At 39.6% G+C, this 20,598-nt stretch overlaps 1 protein-coding gene across 1 annotated transcript in view; it reads left to right on the top strand.

The window, feature by feature from the left end:
- The window catches only part of csmd2 (CUB and Sushi multiple domains 2), a 605,906-nt gene that overhangs the window by 564,777 nt on the left and 20,531 nt on the right, over positions 1 to 20,598 (top strand). The window contains exons 56-62 of the mRNA XM_060847269.1: positions 1,313 to 1,486; positions 2,208 to 2,281; positions 6,809 to 6,920; positions 8,996 to 9,175; positions 14,923 to 14,988; positions 15,090 to 15,251; positions 17,718 to 17,830. Coding sequence (XP_060703252.1) covers positions 1,313 to 1,486; positions 2,208 to 2,281; positions 6,809 to 6,920; positions 8,996 to 9,175; positions 14,923 to 14,988; positions 15,090 to 15,251; positions 17,718 to 17,830 — 881 coding nt within the window. The remainder of the gene's footprint in view (positions 1 to 1,312; positions 1,487 to 2,207; positions 2,282 to 6,808; positions 6,921 to 8,995; positions 9,176 to 14,922; positions 14,989 to 15,089; positions 15,252 to 17,717; positions 17,831 to 20,598) is intronic.

Below are 20,598 nucleotides of genomic sequence, written 5' to 3' on the forward strand. Positions count from 1 at the left end.
AAATTGTTGTAATTTTCTTTTTTGTTCAATTGTCTCTGAGTGAATTTGCTCAAGAGAGGGATGTAGGCACATATTTGAAATCTAAACATGTTGTGCAATGAGTTATATGTTCCGGCCGAACTGAGCTGACAATTGTTTGAATGTAACAAGCTTCAATAAGTTGTATAACACCTATTTGTACAGGTCAAACTATCCAATTCAAGAACTGAATTGACAGTTTTTGAAGAGATGACCCACGCCAGTTAGCCTCAATGGTTCCAACATAGAGGAAAATAATAACTGTGTCCTTAGCATAGCTCAATGGTTGTGTTTATTGTTTTATTGTCAGAATATGATTAGTATAAATTATTGTAAGTATATATGGATATCATATTATTGTTGCACCTGTTGACCTGTACTTTCATTTATTTGGTTGTTGATGTGTACTGTGCTTTTAAGCCAAAGACAGAATTTATCTTCAAGGGCAACATGATAGCCAAAGAAACATGCAGGGAAGTCCTTTATTTATTATCCTAGGCTCACATCCTGAAAGATGTTTAGATCTTGACTAATGAATATTTAGGAGACCAATGGGAGCTAAGACACGTGTGGAAGCAACATAACTTGTGAAAGCCAAAGTATATGGATTAATGTGTGAAAAAGTGACCCAAGGGGATCTCACTGGCATGAGTAGAAGGTAAATCAGAAAACTTAGTTGATGTTAAGCTAAAATGTTAGAGCAAATAGGATCATCTCAAACTGGTAGAATCAAACTTTGAATTTTAACCAGGAACCTCACACACATAGTGATCAGCTGACAGAATGGGCCCCTGATTAATGCAGTAAATCGATAATGTATAAACATTTTAAAACCATTTGGTTGCCTGAAGGAAAGCTGAAAGTTTTCAGAATGGGGGAGCCGTAGTATGTTGAATTCCTATCTGCTTCGAGCTTGCAATCTAATAATGCCACAGTGCAACCCTTAACATGATTAAGGATGCCTATTATGGCCTTGATGTGAGGCAATGAAGCATGTGATCACAGATTATTAGTTCCTTACAAAACAATTAGTTTAAATTGCAAGTGTGCACTCCAGCAAAAGTTCCATGTTAGGATTAGTCCCCTCTTAAATACATGTTACCTACTGCTTGATTGTCTGCTCCCTTTATTAAGCTCAACATGCAAGTCCACCAAGATCAATGTTTAAGACTGATGGAACAACGTATTTCTTTCCCAGCTATCACCTAGTAATATTCTTGTGTATAATATTAAAGATCAACATGGATATTTTGAGTATTGATTTTTGTCTTCATCTGTCATTTGACTGTTCCAGCTGTGTTTTGTGGAGACCCAGGAATCCCAGCACAAGGAAGGCGAGAAGATCGAGGGTTTACATACAAATCTGCTGTTTTCTTCACCTGCAACCCACCACTGATTCTTGTGGGATCGCCTAGGAGGTTTTGCCAATCTGATGGCACCTGGAGTGGAACACAACCAACCTGTTTGGGTAAATGACCAAAAGTATATGTCTGTCCATATTAATTTCAGTCAAAGACTCATCTGGGAGACCAAACTTTGCCTGGACTATGTTGTTAAAACTGTGGAATCCTCAGAAACAGATTATCCAATGCAATCACCAATAATATTCTATAATATTTAAACATTGGATGTTGATATGAATCCTATTCATTTGCTTTTTTAGTGCCGCTTAACTGTCAGTCCCTTATTGCCAAAAAGGTGTTTAGGAAACAAGTATCTGTGTTTGTTTACTAATGTTGAGTTCCTGAAGCAACCTTGCTCATGTGGTCATCTTTTACACCCTGCTTACCCACTCCCCAATTCCATCTCAATCTTGTCTTCTCTCAATCATGTCTGATGGCCATTGATTCAATAGGCAGGACCAGTACAAGGAGACAATGTTGTTTGATTCTTCAGGTTCCTCACTCCTGCCCTGCTCCATTCACCCTGCCACCCTCAATATACCAATACTAATTATATGAGGTATATACCAATGACCACTATTCCAAGAGACAATGTTGTAAGACAGTGATCCCTTAGCCCACTGCTCTGCTGAGACTTCTCAGTTGCAATTCACTTCAGTGTCCTTGCAAAATCCAAATTTATCAGCTTCTAGCATAATAATGAAAAAATGTTGTGTTTTGTTTTTATATTGCTTATTTATTTAAATTTCAAATCGCATATTAATCACAATGTCTGTTTCTCTCAAGATTCAACACATACCACTTGCGTTGACCCAGGGGTGCCCACTTTTGGAATACAGAACAATTCCGAAGGTTACCAGGTGTGTGGTACTGTGTTACACTTACATACAGTATTTACCAATGCCAGCTTAGGTGGTTGACCTCACTATTACTTCCTGGTTTGGTGACAGCGTACAAAGGTGGAGAATTATGGTTGTGCTATTCAGAAAGAGAATATCATAAAGTCTGGAGTAGAATCAACCTGTACAAATAATTGATGCTAAGTATTTCTCTGCAAACTTTCTATTCGCTGATAGACTTAACTTGGGACTCCATACATTGGCTGGTCTGCATTGTTGGTGTTATTGCTGTTTGAATTTGTGATAAAGAGTTAAAATGGTAAAGAGTACTTGGTTATGATGCATAACAGCACAATGTGTTTTTATTTCATCTTTAACATATGAATATACCAAGGATTTTGTTTTTGTTCATTAGTGGAATCTGAGTATCCATGTCAACCCCTGATTGCCTTTGAGAAGGCGATGTTCCTTCAACCGCTGCAATCTGAGAAGTTTGGGCATGCGTAGAGATCTTTGGGCCAGGATTTTGACCTCGTGACAGTCAAGAAATGGCAATATAATTCCAAGGCAGGATGTCAATTGACTTGCAAGTGATGGTGCTCCCATAGTCATATTAGTTATAAAGTGGAAGAAGTCATGGATTGTGTGTTGGTGATTGAGAGAGTGATGGGAAAATGTTGTTTGCAGACCACTGCTTCAGTGGTGTTGAGCAAACACACATACCTCACCATGGCAAACAGTAACCGATAGCATTAAGGCTTTCCTCATTGATATCATTGAAGAATGCTGTGCACATCACACAAGGTTAGCATTGCATGGCCCTGTCTGCCCACACAAAATTGAGGTAGTCAAATAACATCACTTGGAGGGAGGGACTTCAAGAACAATTTTCTTCCCCCTATTTTCTTAAGGTAGTCTGTGAGGTATTTAATCAAACAGGGTTTTAAAATGATGAATATTTTACATATAAAGCGTCAGTTATTTTGTCCTTTATTTGCAGACAAGACTGCTATGGATTGCTAGAATATTCAGTTTTTATTTCACTGTCTAGTACTATGCTACGACATTACATTTCTTATTCTTTCTCTGTGCATGATCCACAAAAGCAGTATTTAATTGCCTCCCCTAGTTGTCCTTGAGATGATAATGGTAGAACCACCTTCTTTAGCTACTGCAGTGCATGTGGTGAAGCTGCTTTCTTTGTAGGTTTAATACTGTTTCACTTCAGAAGGCAATTTCAAGTCTACCAAGTTGAAATAGTGCTGGAGTCACAACCCCTTACTGGTGGTTGTGATTCCAGCACTGGACTGCTGGAATCAAACCAGGTCTAGCCCAAATAGCAATGACACACAACAATCTGGATGATATTCCATTTAATATTGTGCACATTTATTAAACTATCAAACAACAGAATGCACCAACAATGACACTAGTTGCTTGGAAGTCCTGCAAGTTAGAGTCTATCTCAGGTGGCCAATCCAGCTAGATCTGTCTAAGCACAAGAGCAAACTGCAAACTGTTGTAACTATTGTAGCAATTTGATTCTGATATTTTTTTTTACATCTCTTTCTTGTTGTGTCTATGTGTCATATAAATAGATGGTTTTTTTGACCCATTTCATTATATCTCTGTCCTATTCAAAGTTGTACACTCTTTGATGCTGAATAAAGGAGGCATCTTTATGGTCATCCAAATAATGGAGGCACGGTTCTCTCTCAATTCCAAAACTATTTAAGATTATTTTGCAGACTTTAATAAATCTGTGTTTTGATTGAATTTCCCAGCCTGCCTTCCTGTTCTCAAACCTATGATTCTTCAATAGGTTTCATGTGGTGGCATGGAACCTTTCATGTTCCATGCCACCACATGAAAAAAAACCTCTTCCTAGCTGACATTTATTGATATAAAAGAAAAGAACAATTTAATGATTTGAGATTGTCAATATAAGATGAAAGTACATACTGCCTTGGCTAACAAGCTTTAACCGGCTATCAATGGTGTACTACCATTCATAAAGTACATGAGTGAATCAATTGTGTTTTTTTTTAACCATTCAGTGTTTCCATAGTAACTGCCAGCTTTTTAACATCCAAATTTTTTTTCAATCAAATTGAAAATCTCAAGCTGTTGGATGTAAATTTTCATTTTTTTTGCTCATTAACCTAGTCTTCTGGAACATGGTCCAGTCCTGCCTGTTTGGCTGATAGATTCTCATCACATGAAATATTGATGAATAATTCTTCCTAATTCCTTCAATTTTCCCAATCCTCACTCACTCTGTCTCTGAAAAAAATCTACTCTTAACAGTTTTCTAAAATCTTTTCAAAGTCTTCAGTGCCTCCCCGTAGCCAAACCTAAGACTGAAATCGAAGACTCCTCTCTTTCAATCCTTCTAAGTTTCTTCCAAACCCCATCAGCTGCATACTTTATTTTCACCTACATCTTTCAAGTTTCAGTTCCATCAGTTGCTATGACTATTGAACTGACCTATTTCATACCTGTTCACCATTGGATATTTGCAGCGTCAACAATGCAAGTAAAGCAGCTCACTTGATTAGGACCCCACCAACAAGCTTCGACATTTACTTTGTCCACCACCAGCTCACAGTGGCAGCAGTGAGTGCTACACACAAGATGCACTGCAGCAAGTCACCAAGACACCTTTGACAGCATCTTCCAAACCTATGACCTCTGCCATCTTCAAGAGCAAGAGTAGCAGATGCATGGGGCATATCACCACCTGCAGGCCCCCTTCCAAGCCACATAGCATCTTGGCTTGGAACAATATTGCCATCCCTTTGCCTTTGCTAGGACTGAAACCTGACACTTTCTTCCTAACAGCACTGTAGATGTACTATGGTGTTCTATATGGGGTCAGAAATGTCAGTCGCCATCACCTTCTTGAGCACTTAGGAATTGGTAACTATTCTGACCTTGCCAGTGATGGTCTCAAACCACAATGTGATACAAAGCTACTGGCTAGGTTCCACAAGGTCACAGTGCTGACTTGCACTTCACACCAGCTCAGGCCTTCACTGGATGCTATTTGAGTAATCATCTGCAATTATACCTCTTTGCCAATCCTGCTGTCCTCCCACTTAGAATACTGTTCCCTAACTCCTCGACCTCACCAGTGGTAGCAAATTATTCTGTCATTATGGTCATGCCCACAGAAATCCTTACTCTACATAATTTTGTCCCAGTATCTCCCTTCCTGCTTTTAGTCACTTTCATTCACCTATTCAGATATCCTAAGGCACACAACTGAGGTAGGTAGGATTTGAACCCTGGTCTTCAACCTCAGAAATAGGAACTCTGCCATAGTGCAACAAGAAACCTTCCCTGTCTTTCTGTTTTCAAATTCATCCTGAGTACCTATCCAGGATTTCTGATGTGGTTTCACCCTTACCCCATACTGATATCACATATATATTTTCATAGGATCTTAGAATCCCTATACAGTGGGAGCAGGTCATTCGACCCATTAATTCCACACCAACCCTTGAAGAGCAAACCCACCCAGACCCACCCCCTTATCCTATCCCTGTAACGCTGCATTTCCCATTGCTAATCCATCTAGCCTGTCCATTCCCAAACAATACAGGGAATTTAGTATGGCTAATCCACATAACCTGCATATTCTTGGACTGTGGAGGGAAACCAGAGCACCCAAAGGAAAACCACATAGAAGGTGCAAACTCCACACAGACAGTCACTTGAGGGTGGAATCAAACCTGAGCACCTGGCGCTGTGAGGCAACAATGCTAACCACTTGTGCCCACAGTGCTGGCACATTATATATTCTCCTGTTTGATGTCCACCACTTCCTGGTGTGCCGTAATTTTGAACATTATATTCCATAAATTATGCAACATCAGTGCAAGTGAACTGGTGCACCATTCCTAGCCCAGATGTAAGATTCGTGATATCCCATGACTTTAAGACATATCTGCCACTCGCATCACTAAGTGAAAATTAATTTTATTTTTATTCCACATATCTGTTGACATGTTTTGCAAAAGGCTAGTGGAAGTGATTTTACCGTATCTTGTACTCCGAACAGATGGCAATTAGAGCTGCATGAAAGCAGCACATTTAAATCATGACAGAGATTGTCATAAGATGCTCACCAGGGATGGAAGACTTCCTGTGCATGTGATCTTTATTAAAGAAACTTACTTGTACTTTCTTGGGAGTTTATCTTGGCAATAGTTTTATCGTGGTTACGCCAAATCTAAGTGTAACAGGCATGGACAGAAATGCTAATAACTTCCCTAAGTGATGATGCCCTTTAAGCACAGTTTCATTGTAAGCAAAAATTTAGGATTAAAGAACTCAAAGTATTCCATTGGTTTAGGATGCAATAGAGCCTTGGTATTTGAAGGCTTTCATTGGAACAAATCTTTCGCTATTCCTGGAGATTGAAATAATAAGGATGCAAACTGTTCAATAATGCCATTAAAAATGTACATTTCTAAATCAGACAGAATTTTGAAACATCCATGCGTCATCTAGTTTATTAACATACATTTGTTCATTCTGAGACAGGTTGGAAGTACTGTGGGGTTCAAGTGCCAGAAAGGTTATCTCCTTCTTGGATCAACCACACGCACGTGTCTTACCAATCTTACCTGGAGTGGTACTCCGCCTGAATGCATTTGTAAGTCCATTTTTTGTGGGGTCCTGGTTAAGTCTCAGCATTCAGTGGACTTGTTCTAAGTTCACACCCACCTGAAGTAATAATTTACTGTCAGCGAATGAGATGCCAATTCGTTGATGCATACAACTTGTACATGCAGGGTATCAACAGCTGGTGCTGGAGTCTCTGAAAACATGGACACTTCCTTCCACTTAGCAGATAACATTTGTGATTGCAGCCACATTATCAGCCCAAGAATTCAGGAGGCCACCCATTTTTTTTTTCTTGGCAGTGAAAAGGGACCGCATTTTGATAACCCTCTCACTGTAAGAAAGCACCTCATTTCTAGCTGTAAACAATAGTCATGTATGTATGTGTCTTGTGAAATTAACCTCTGTGGTTGCTGGTGCACAGTATGACATGAAGAAAATAGGTTGACATTTCCAAGTGTGAGCTTCCTCATGACTGAACGTGCTCCACAGGCTCCACCAAGGAATGTGCCTATGCTGAAACCAAAACCAGCATCCGCAGTAATTTGCTTTTATATAATGTGCCTATGCTTTTCTCTTGTGCTGCTGCTGGGCTTGGGCACGTACTTTCCTGCCAGTTTGGTATGATGGTCCGGGAAAACTTCTCCACCAGAAGTTCTGACATTTTCTCTTAAAAGAGTGACACACAGTAAATGTAAGAATGAATGAATGAATGATTTATCATCATGTTTATTTTGCAGTGAAATGCAATAAAATGCAGTGAAACGCGTTCATTTGTTGCCATCATCCAGTGCCGTTTTGATCATTTAAGAATAAGAGTAAATAAAAAATTATAGTTTAAGTAGAAGTACATCTGCATACAAGTTCTGAGCCAGCTCAGAAAAACCACCACCTCATCATGCCCAATTAACATCAAAGTTGCCAATCCTCAGGTCCCATCATTGACCTCTGTCCCGATTCACCTTCGCCAATGCCCACGCTGTGCACATGAGCGAATGAATAAGTGAGAATTCGAGTTGATGCTCTTTTATGTTTTTGGCTGAGATATTTTTTCTCAGGTGCACATGGAGCATTTTCCTTTAGCAAGAGAGCCCATCTAGAGAAATTAACACAAAAGTAATCTAATGCGTATTTTCCTCTGACAATTTCAATCAATCTAAATCAATCTAAAGCCAAGGATAGTTCTGTGAACATGGCTCTGCTCAAAGAGTTTCGGAAGGAACAAGCTGCAGAAAGGTGGAAATGGAACAAAACAATTCATATTTTCTTCCATTTGCCAGACACCATGTTTTTTGTTCAACTCATTGTGATGCTATTATTGGACAGGACAAAAAAAAAATCCATGCCCATACCTGAAGTGGAGCAGATGAATTTCCTCCCCTACTTCCAATCTCTGGATTCAAATTGGGGTGAGGTTAGCTTACATTGAGGTTTGACTGAGCTATTTAAAAGTTCTGAACCTAGAAACATAGGTACAGGTCATTTTCAGGAGAATACAATTCATGTTTGTGTGTCTAATAGCCAGATGAAAATGATTCTATACTAGGCATTTACTGGACTCCAGTCAGAACTAAAGAACAGAAAACTTGACTTCAGCAGCAATCCAACAGGAAAGTTTATTTTGTAACTGTGCTTTCAATACAAGTTCAATATCAGTTTGAACAAGCCCTTGAACCTGGCTGATGACTCACCAGTGTGATTTATGATTTATCTTCTAAAGGGACACTTTCCCAACATAACATACACCAACTAGAATACATAACAAAAATCATTGTGAATAATACCCAATTTCTTCTTAACAGAAGTCAGATTTTGTTGTCCTGTATTTTCAGAGATGCTGAGATGATCAACAAGTTAAATGTATTTGGTGTATCATTACTGGTGAAATCTTGTGTCTGCAGACAATTCCAGGAGGCTGTGACTGTTTTGTACTCTGCTTGATCGTTGATGTACAGGCAGCTTCAACAACGTATTGGAATATGTTATAAAATTCTGAAGCTTTGATTAAGTTACTAACTGAAACTGAATCTAATAATGTCCAATTCATGTGCTATTATTTTCTATCATGGACTTTAAGAATCATCAATTACTATGTTTGTCTTTCAGCACACCACTGCAGACAGCCTGAGACTCCTCCTCATGTGAATGTGGAATCGATCGACCTGCCTTCACTGGGATACACTTTGATTTACACATGTCAGCCTGGCTTCTACCTTACTGGAGGGTCGGAGCATCGAACCTGCAGGCCTGATGGAAGCTGGACAGGAAAACAGCCTCTCTGTTATGGTAAACACTTTGCAAGGCCGGTTTGCTCTATCTATAGCTTGCACATGAATATAGGCAGAGTACAGTATGTCAAAGAAGTAACCTCACTATTGGCTGTTTCATTTCATCGAATGAAGAATTATGATTGCCATACATTGGCATTTATTTCCATTTTTAAATATTTCCTTTACATGAATATTAATTTCAGTAGGGAGAGTGTTTTGTCTGAAGTATTGATATGATAATTGGTGAAAAGTTAACTGCTGAGATTTAGTAATGCATTCTGTTGCAGTATTGTATGTTAATTCCATTCCGTCTGAAGTCTCAGGTGCACTTACACTGAAACAGGTGTTCGCTCAAAGTAGTTTGCTTTTGTCTTAATGCTATCAGAATTTTATAACAGTAGCCTAAATCCACACAGAGGACCTAACTCTCTCACTGGGAAAGGGAGCATCTTGTTCCACTTTACTCCAGCCAAATAGGCTCCTGAATACATTTTGCACTGCTATGATCATTGTTGTCTCCTTCAAAAGATACTTAATTCCACAAAATCAGTTTCTCTGAATAGCATGATCTGTGCTTGTTACTGAAACAAATATATTGAAAGGAAAGAAGACATTTTTAATATTTTTAAATAAATATTTGTTTTTTATTGAATAGTATTGAAGAAAAGATGCCCCCTTTACTTATAGCTTAATGAGATTAACTACAAAAATCATCAAAGATATCATTAAAACTGATCTTTATTTTAAGAAAGTTCAGTGAATGATCTGCAGAATCTGTGCTGTGTATTTATAATGTCTGTCCAATTTTCTTCTTTGTATTACTTCTGCAAAGCAAGGAGAAACTATACTGGATAGATTTATTCCTCAAGATTGGGGTTTAGTTCTTCACTTCTACCCAATTCCACTGCCTCTTACTCCTCAGCCTTGCACCACAGAATATTCCGAAGTCCCTCTCTACATTTCTAAGACCTATCGCCTCCTCTCCAAATTATATTCTGGCCAACTTCCATGTATTCAACTGCCTAGATCAAAATAGCGACATTAACACTTCCCCCTCCAAAGGTGACTGCATTTGCTCCTCTCGATCGCTGTCTTCAACCCTTCATTTAAATAGAAAACTGCCCTCAAATCTTTTGTTGCCACAGGATGAAAATTGGAACTTCAATTTCCAATTCTCAGGGCTTCAATTGTGACATTGTCACCCAGATAAACTGTAAGTTGGTGTAATCTGCGCATTCTATCAACAGGAAAATATTGGAACTTATTGACAAACTGCAAATACAGCTGGGTAAGATGGATTGAAAGCTTAATGCTGTGGTTAAAAAAAGTAATGCATATTTATATATTTAATTATCTCAAGAGCAAAATCCTTTGCAGTCAATGTAGTCATCCCAAAGTTTAGTTATTGAAATAATGTAGGCAAACTGAGCGATTGATTTGTGCAGAGCAAGTCTTCAAATATGGCAGTGAAATAAATGACCAGATATATGGGTTATTGAATAAAAACCGAAAGAACTGCAGATGCTGTAAATTGGAAACAGAAACAGAAGTTGCTGGAAAAGATTAACAGTTCTGGCAGCATCTGTGAAGAGAAATCAGAGTTAATGTATTGGGTCTGGTGACCCTTCCTTGAAGGATGAATACAGTGCCACAGGTAGTATTCTTTCCATTTGAAAGGTCTTACAGGACTCAGTTTTGCATTCCACTCATTGTTTGCTCTGTCTAATTATGTAGCACTCTGGCACTGGACTATTACTGTGCCACACAGTAATAATGCCTCTGCAATGGGACTCAGATCTACATTCACCTACTTCAAAAGCAAAAGTGCAACCATTAGACCAAACAAAGAAGTCCTCACCTTTACAACACTAAGCTTATTTTGTAAAGTGATGGTGATAATCATTTTTCTCAATGTAAGGACATAGGACATGACTGTGCAAAGGTATATGGCAACAGAAGGTCACAGAAAACATTGCACATGCATTTGTCTCCCCAGTCCCCTGAAATTAACTTTTCTTGTCTTAATTGTTTCGTGTATTCATAACCAGCAAAGGAATCCCTCGTCTTAAGACTGCGAAAATACAAAATGGGCAACTACCCAATTAAACTAATTGACATGGAATAAAATGTGACACCAAGGCCAGTAAATTGACTGAATTTCACTCAAAGATAAAAATCTCACAACACCAGGTTATAGTCCAGCAGGTTTATTTGGAAGCACCAGCTTTCAGAGCTCTGCTCCTTCATTAGGTGGTTGTGGAGAACCATCTGATGAAGGAGCGATGCTCTGAAAGCTGGTGCTTCCAAATAAACCTGTTGGACCACAACCTGGTGTTGAGAGATTTTTATCTTTGTCCACCACAGTCAAACAACGGCACCTCCAAGTCCCTCAAAGATGGAATACTTATCATTGGAACCAATTTAATTTTAATATTTAATTGAGGTTATTCAAAGAGATGGTCTACATAAAATTGGGGCTGTAATGTCATAAAATCATAAAATCACACAGCACGGAAGCAGACCCTTTGATCCAATTCATCCGCAAAGACCAGACATCCGTATCTGACCTAGTTCCATTTACCTGACCTTGACCCATATCCCTCTAAACCCTTCCTATTCATATTCCCATCCAGATGTCTTTTAAATGTTGTAATTTTACTCACCTCAACCATTTACTCTGGCAGTTCATTCCACACATGCAACAAGGGCAGGACCTACACAGTTAAAGTCCTTAGATTTTTGCTTTATTGCATCAGAGATTAATATAGAAATGTGTGGTTAACATAAATGAAGAATTGACATCCATTCATAACCCATGATGTCTAGTATTACGTTTGGGAGGACCAACAGGTGAAGGGTTAATATTGGCATAATGTGTAGATGTGCTGGCTCATATCAATCCTTGCTTAAAAAATGTGAACCAACTGTGGCATGTCTTTTTTATTTATATTTTCCCCTGTGTTTCTCGTGAAGAGTTTGTGATTTGAAGACATTGATACCTGGTCAGTTGTAGAATCAGCAATCTGGCTTTGGCAGGAGAAAATAAAGTCACAGTTTGCTGACGGGCAAATACAGAGAGCTGACTGAGATTTTATGCTTTCCAACTTGACATAAAATTTTGTTGCAATTCCTCTGTAATCTGAAAGGTTCTAAGCATCCATGAATTTCCCAATTGTTTTACCTTCCAGTCTAGGTTAGCCTGGCCCCTTACTGAAGCAAATTGTGTTATATAAATATCTGCTTTTGACAACCAAGTCTCCTATCCTGATCTTGATGAGAGCAGGCGGAAATCCATATATGTAACAATGTCACCAATTGATAGAAGGGGCAGGATTTTCTTATGTATCTCAAAGTCAAGAACCCACTGGGAATCCTGAACCCATACCTCCTGAGAGCCAAACCAGGGGATATATTTTTCTCACAGGCGTCCTTCTAGTTGGTGGCATCCAACCTGGCTGTCAGCCCAAACACAGAATCAGAGGCTCGAGAACCTTGGCAACTGGAATAAAAGCTGCAAAGACAGCTGGGGGAAAACTCAAAATGAAGGTTCTATCATCAGTGATGTGCATGGGGGCTAGTTTACTCAGATAGAAATGAAATTTCAGAGTGGCCCAGCAAACATTGTGTGATCAGTCCAGTGTTGGCCAATAGATGTGGCCTTTGTTGTTGCAGTCTCCTCTTTGATGGATGGACCCTCTTGTTTGGATTGTCTCATAATACCAAAGAGAGGGCATCTCTCTTTAGATGGTGGCTGCTGTATATGGCACAGAGTTGCCCTTAACTGGGGCCTGTGTAATTTAATTTCTGTCCACTTTGTTGAGTAGGCAGTTCTGAATTTCTGACCCATCTGGGGAAACATCTGCATGACAGGATGGGGTCAAGGAGCTGTGCCCCATCCCCCTAACACAAGGCTGTGAATTTTTTTTTAACTTGAAGTGCTATAAGTTGTGGGCGGCATGGTGGCACAGTGGTTAGCACTGCTGCCTCACAACACATGAGACCCGGGTTCAATTCCCGCTTTTCTGTGTGGAGTTTGAACATTCTCCCCACGTCTGCGTGGGTTTCCTCCGGGTACTCCGGTTTCCTCCCACAATCCAAAAATGTGCAGGTTAGGTGAATTGGCCAGGCTAAATTGACCGTAGTGTTAGGTGAAGGGATAAATGTAGGGGAATGGGTCTGGGTGGGTGGCGGGTCGGTGTGGACTTGTTGGGCCGAAGGGCCTGTTTCCACACTAAGTAATCTAATCTCATCTAATCTAATCATAAATTGTGATGTCTGACACTTAGATCTAGCTATCTAGTGCAAACTGCACATGATCCTGCCTTCGAGGTAAATTGCTGTTACATCTCCATGTTGCATGAAAATCCATGATTTCTCTTCCTAACAGCACTGCAGTTATACTTATACCACATGAATGACAGTCATTCAAAGGGTCAGCCACTGCTTTCTGCTCAAGAGCATTTAGGGATGGACAACAAATCATACCACCCATGGAAGAATATAATTTTAATGTTAGAAATGGTCATTGTTCTCTGTGACCTGATAATGTGTAACATTAATAATATAGTTGCAAGGTTACCGGCTGTGAGTAAATCTAGCAGCTTGACTGCAACCTGTGGTCCAACCACATTTTAAAGTGCTGCACATTGCATGGAACAATTGACCAGTTGCAAATCAGTGCTAATAAACTCATTTTAATGAAGCCCTTGTGATCGAATGTTCTTCATGTCTGGGTTTTTTTTTTGGAAACAATTATCTTCTCGTTGTAGGTAAGGCATGACAATGTGCCACTGGGTCGGCATCTCATCTTTTTTTTTGTCAACTCCTTCACAACTACACGATTATTTTTCAGTCTAGTGTAGCTTCAGTTTGTGAGAAGATTTGTAGCTTGGGTGCTCGTTGTTGTGGTTCTGTTCGCCGAGCTGGGAATTTGTGTTGCAGACATTTCGTCCCCTGTCTAGGTGACATCCTCAGTCCTTGGGAGCCTCCTGTGAAGCGCTTCTGTGATGTTTCCTCTGGCATTTGTAGTGGTTTGAATCTGCTGCTTCCGGTTGTCAGTTCCAGCTGTCCGCTACAGTGGTCAGTATATTCAGTCCAGGTCGATGTGCTTATTGATTCATCCACTCATCCACAGATTCAATCAATAAGACATCAACCTGGACCCAATATACCGACCACTGCAGCGGACAGCTGGAACTGACAACCAGAAGCGGCAGATTCAAGCCACTACAAATGGCGGAGGAAAGATCACAGAAGTGCTTCACAGGAGGCTCCCAAGCCCTGAGAATGTCACCTAGACAGGGGACGAAACGTCGGCAACACAAATTCCCAGGTCGGCGAACAGAACCACAACAAATAGTGTAGCTTGTCAGTGATTTTTGATGAGCACATCACTGTCCATGGTTAAATGCCAGTGGATACTAAATTGCCTGCATTAATAAAGGTCCGAGTGATTTGTTCTTGTATATTATGGTGGTAAAGTCTTTGATCTTACATGTGGTTTAAACAACTGCATCTTTGTGATATCATCCTCTTTAATCTCCAATACTATCTTTTTGATGCCATCAGCGGTACACCAGAGAGCAGCCTGCAGCAATTCTCTGTCAGAATTCTTTCTGTGGAGCAATAAGGACCTTGAAGTTTATGATATAAGCTTTGCACTGAATTATTCATTGGTAGACTCATCGGGGGCTGACTTATTTTACTTTCACCTAGGTTATTTTGTTATTAACAAACATAACTTGTTCTCTTGGATTTGTTTAGCAGATACCAGGCCAAGTGGGAGACCAATTGGAACAGTCAAGGAAATTCCAAGTACCAAACTTTCAGGTGGGTTCACAACAGGAATACAAACTAGAATGTTAAAGCCTTCAAAGACCTCGTTCTTTAGTGAAAGACTGCTTCTAATCCTATTTTTATCGTTATTGCAGTTCCACCTAATGTCTTTGCTCAGAATTCCCTCTGGAAAGGCTCTTATGAGTACCTTGGGAAGAGGCAGCCAGTGATGTTAACAATTAATAGTTTTAATCTATCAACCAGTCAAGTTAAGGCAACTCTTCTCGATCAGAGTGGAGTAGAGCTTAGATTGAAGGGTAAGTAATGTAAAACTGCTGAGAGTTGTACAGCAAAGTTTTTATGTTGTAGTAAATAATGTTTACAAGCCAACTCATTTGTGTAACAAAGTTGTGTGTTCGTTCTTTATAAGCACAAGTAACATCACAAGGCATCTTTAATGCAACAAATAATGTACAGGATTTTTAGCCCTTGGTAACTTTCCCAGTGCCATTCTGCAGCACATCATTTCCACGAGACAGGATTTTGTGGTGGAGCTTCCCACCCATAAGTGATGAATAGCCAAATTGCAGGTTGTTAATCCCATCTCAGGCTCATTATCAGAGACCCACTGGAATTCTGCCGTCAGCCTGCATGCCCTTGCGGTGCGAAGGAAGCAGCCAGTTGCCTGGAAGTGTCAGACCAGGGGAGCACACAGACTGTATTGAGACCTTTCCCTGTTTTATGGCTTCAGCTACAGTTAAAATAAAATAAATAAACTGTTGGAAATCTGAAGCAAAAACAAATTGCTGAGAAAATGCAGCAGGTCTGAATAAGGGTCACTGAACTTGAAATTTTAACTGTTTTCTCTCTGCTGATGCTGCCAGACCTGTTGAGTTTTTCCAGCAATTCCTGTTTTTGTTTCAGCTGCAGCTACCCCGGGAAGTGGCTGTAACAGTGGCCACTGGCTGAGTCAATTTCTGATTTAGTGATTGAAACATTTGAGACGTGGTGCTGCCATCATAAGGCACTCTCTTCTCTATCTCTTGTTTGCTCTCTCTCACATCCATAATAGTAAGTTGCAGCTTTTCCTGAGCTGAAGGGCATTGAATTGATGAACCGAATCAAGGATGGCTCAAAGGCTTTATCTTATCTCCGGAATTAAGCAGTCAATCACCAATCAGTGTCCTTTAATTGGACAGAGATCCAGTCCTTTAGCTACTGCTTGCCCACTTTGAGGATAATCACCATCAGGTTTTAGATTAGATCAGATTACTTACAGCGTGGAAACAAGCCTTTCGGCCCAACAAGTCCACACCGAGCCGCCGAAGCACAACCCACCCAGACCCATTCCCCTACATTTACCCCTTCACCTAACACTAGGGGCAATTGGTCAGTTCACCTAATCTGCACATTTTTGAACTGTGGGAGCACCCAAAGGAAACCCACGCAGACACAGGGAGAATGTGCAAACTCCACACAGAGAGTGGTCTGATACAGGAATTGAACCCAGGTCTCTGGTGCTGTGAGGCAGCAGTGCTAACCACTGTGCCACCATGCCGCCCACAAGGTGATTGGGCCCCACCAGTATGAGATTCTGACCACCCCCACCTTCTACCATATGATATTGATGTCAAGGTCCCAAACCAAAACCCATTATCCCTCCCAATGTAACTCATCATAACTACCTGAGCTTTCTTTCTCATGAAATCTCAAACATTTCCGGTACAGGTTGAAAAAAACTTTAATTTCAAAGTGAATGATGGCAGTTTTTAATTTGTTCAGAATTGATGTTCATATTCAGGTACAATTTTTTACAACATATTTTCATTAAGTTGAGCTAATATTTATAGACTCCATATCTAAATGGTAATCCATAGAAGGAATGGTGATCTACGTCAGTTATGCACCAGAGATGGCCTTGTCTATTCCCCAGTATTTAGCTCGAGCAGAAACATGTGAGTGTGTTGATGTTTACAATCTCAATGATGAAATGTTTCTCTGCAATGCATAAAAAATTAGTACAATAAAATGTTAAGTTCAGGAGATGGAGGGAAAAATAAAATGCTGTTTACTGTTTTTTTTCATAACCTATCCTCAGGGTAAATGTGTCAATTGTATCTGTTTGCAACTTTAGCTTTTCTTTGTTGGCAGTTACAATGTGAATGTGATTGAATATGCACATTGATTCAATCAATGCCTAAAAAATACTAATAGGCATATACACTAATGTAGAAAATTGGCTATGCCTGTGTTTTATGTTGCCAACAAAGAACCATTTCACTTTACGATCCACCTGAAAAGCAAGCCTGGAAATGAAGGTTCATTCATTGAGATTAATTCCTGGTAATCCAGTGGCTGACAATATGAAATATATGGCCACCACCATCACTTCCAACAGGGAGAAGTGAATCACAAAATATACATTGATTCAGAAAGTCCAAAATCTTCTGTACAATCATTCTTACTTCAACTTCAGCTGAATTTTTCTCTCTTGCAAAATTGTAGAAGTACGTTACAGCCTTAGCATTTCAATTCCACAATCTCGGGGCTTTGCATTCTGAATTTGAACTACTTCATCATTTGCTTCACAAAGAACCCCCGTCTGTTTCCAAGCCTAGTCCCATCTTGCATTGTGGGCCAAGTCATCTTCCTTTATTTTTTAAGTATAAAATCCAGCATGTGTGACTAACCCCACTGCATGTTTACTTGATGGAAACCTAATAAAAATAAAGTGAATTATTAAATGACTCTCATCTAATTGCAGATGTGTTTATATCTGTCAGGTTTCTACAAAAAGGAAGAACATCACCTTCTTCTTGAACTATATACAATCCGTGGTCCTGTTGAAATGTTTGTGCACAAGTTTAAGAATGACAACCTGGCCCTCGATGGCTATGTAAGTAGTGATGGGTGTCAGTCTCCAAATGTCACAGTTAAATATTACAGCTAAGTACTTGAGACATGTTGGACAGAAAATAGCAAAGTGTCATTCACTTAGAAAATTAATGGTGCTGTGTGTCAGCACCATGGAACACTTATGGTCGAGAGGAATTGAACACGTAGAGTATAACAGTGTTACTATACATAATTAAGGCCCAAACTTTAAATGCATTTTTATCTACTTGGTACCTTAGTAGAAGTTCTTATCGAGCCATTCAGTAAGACATCCAATGTATCAATAAAGAACATTACAGTGTGTTTATACTGATAATATCAATCAGGTAAATCTGAGCTTCTGCCACTTCATGATGATATGATTAGAAAATACTTTGGACAAAATTCTCTAGAGATATTTCAGACAGCTTTGATGTTGCAGCTTAGTGTCAAATTGATCCACATGTTTAAGAGAATATCAGCAATTATTGGAATGATACCATGGGTTTCCAAGGAATACATGCAGTATAAAATCATGAGGGCCATAGTTCTCCAAATCCCCATGGTTTTAATTATGGTTTAGAATATACACAATACTTATACTCTACCTGCATATGTTACAGTAAAGAACAGAGTTTTCTGGGTCCCTGCACTGACACCAGATCCCAGATAAAAAGCACTGTGGCTGCCTCTTAAGAAGACATTCAAATCAATGGACAGTTAAAGATAGGGGCAATAAATGCTGATCCAGCCTGTGATGCCTGCATTACATGAATCAAAAAAGGAGACTCAAACTGAACATCTGGTGAAAGTCACATCCTTCAAAAATAAAAATGATCTTTTCAGTTGGCATATGTGAAAGAATATGGTTTTTTCTTGCTATGCTACTCCTGGGAAGCAAACGTTCAACATCTTAAAGAAAGCTATGTGCATTGGATCCTAGAATTTATAATCCTATATTCCACCATATCTGGGCAAATACTCCAATTTCAACTAGAGCTATCTACTTTCATCCAGTTTCCCAACCTAGCTCCATGTCCTTATGGGAGTCTTTTATTTTTCCCTTTTTCAAATGTTTATTTGCCATTCTTAAATAATAATTTATTCTCTGCCTCAATTGTGACTTACTTTTTTAAAAAAACATGGCAGAACCCTCTAATCCCACTGTCAGCAGGAGCTCAGTGGATAGCAATCACCTCTTGGTCCGGAGATTTTAGTTTCAAGTCCCAGTCCATATCTCTCAATCCAATATAGTGCTGAGGCAGTGTTTGCAGTGTTTGGTGTCCCATCTTTCTGGTGAGATTTTAAACCAGTGTCCTTTCTATGTAGTTACATGAATTCTACACTCAAGAGAAAATGTTCATATGTTTTATTAAATATAAGAGATTCTGTGGAACACTTAGAGAAGCAGGCTCTGTTAATGTGGTTTGGCATCACAATGACATCTACTAATGCAGCAATATGTAAAGAGCTGCACACAACTCTGCTTACCAAATAAGTGTTCTGCTTAGGAATAACATACTGAGCTTCTGTGATTTCTTCCATTGCAGTGAAGTGTAGCTTGCATCTTCCCTTTAATTCGATCCCAAAGCTGAATGGAGGATGATCTAAGTTTTTGTTTCCTTAACCGTATCATGTACCTCACAAATATCAGTGCATACTTCCCTTTATCCAATTTAAAATCAATGTTCTTATCATTGACCGCAATATCCACATATCAGAATTCATCTTGCATGTCTGGCAATCAACTGAGTTGAAGTGCTGCCATGGGCATGCTGCATTCCCCAGGAAGAGGATTTCCTGCCCCTCCATGTCTCCTGTTGCTAGGACACCTACAGTTTGCTGTGTCTATGTTTAATTTTCTGTGCAGCATGCTACAGCTGTAACATGATCTCTGTCTTTGCACTTATAATCCCCTACTGAGAAGCAACCAGTGGGGTTCCTTAACAGCATCAACTGCTCCCAATTATTTTACACATTTTCTACTGATGAAGTTTTTGAGTGCCCACTTCTTCCCAACTTCCATAAATACTTTGATTTACTGGAATGGTTTACTCACTGTAGCCGACTGATTGATTGTTTTTTGGTTTGTGCCCCTTCCCAAATCGTATATATCCTCAAACCTTTTTTTTTGAGCTTTCTTGCAGGCTTTCCTTTCTGTTTGGTGTCTAGGTAGGACTTGAAGTCTGTCACTTACTGCTCCTTGTCACAACTGAGCTTCTCTTAAGACATTTCCCCTCTTCTGGATTGCTGGGCTGGTCTCATGATTTCCTTGTAACACTGTCCTATCACTAGGCTTTACTGTACGCTTTGTGCCACTCACCTGTAATTCTGTAGATTGGTATATTTTGGTGAAGTCAATATGGATTTCTAAAAGGGTATTTGTCTCTAAAAGACTTGCTAGAGGTTTTTTTTTGAAGAGGTAACAGAAAGGCTCGAAGGGTAACCATGTTGATTTGCTCTGCATGGATTTCCAGAAGGTGTTTGATACAGTTCCACTCAACAAACTGTGTCAAAAGTTACTGGTCATGGTGTAAAAGGGACAGGAGCAATGTCCAAGTGATAGGAAACAGTGTAATGGCCAATGGCTATTTTTTGTGCTGAAGGAAGTTTTGCAGTAGGGCTCCCCAGGTGTCTGTACTAGAGCTATTGCTTTTCATGATTATATTATGTATCTGGATCTAGGTGTGCTAGGGACAATTGCAAATTTTGTGGATGACACTGAAACTTAGAAGAATTCTAAACTGTGAGAAGGTCAGTGGAGAACTCTATAAAGGTATAGACAAGTTT

The sequence above is a fragment of the Hemiscyllium ocellatum genome, chromosome 30 (assembly GCF_020745735.1).
Source record: "Hemiscyllium ocellatum isolate sHemOce1 chromosome 30, sHemOce1.pat.X.cur, whole genome shotgun sequence".
In the NCBI taxonomy this organism is placed as follows: domain Eukaryota; kingdom Metazoa; phylum Chordata; class Chondrichthyes; order Orectolobiformes; family Hemiscylliidae; genus Hemiscyllium; species Hemiscyllium ocellatum.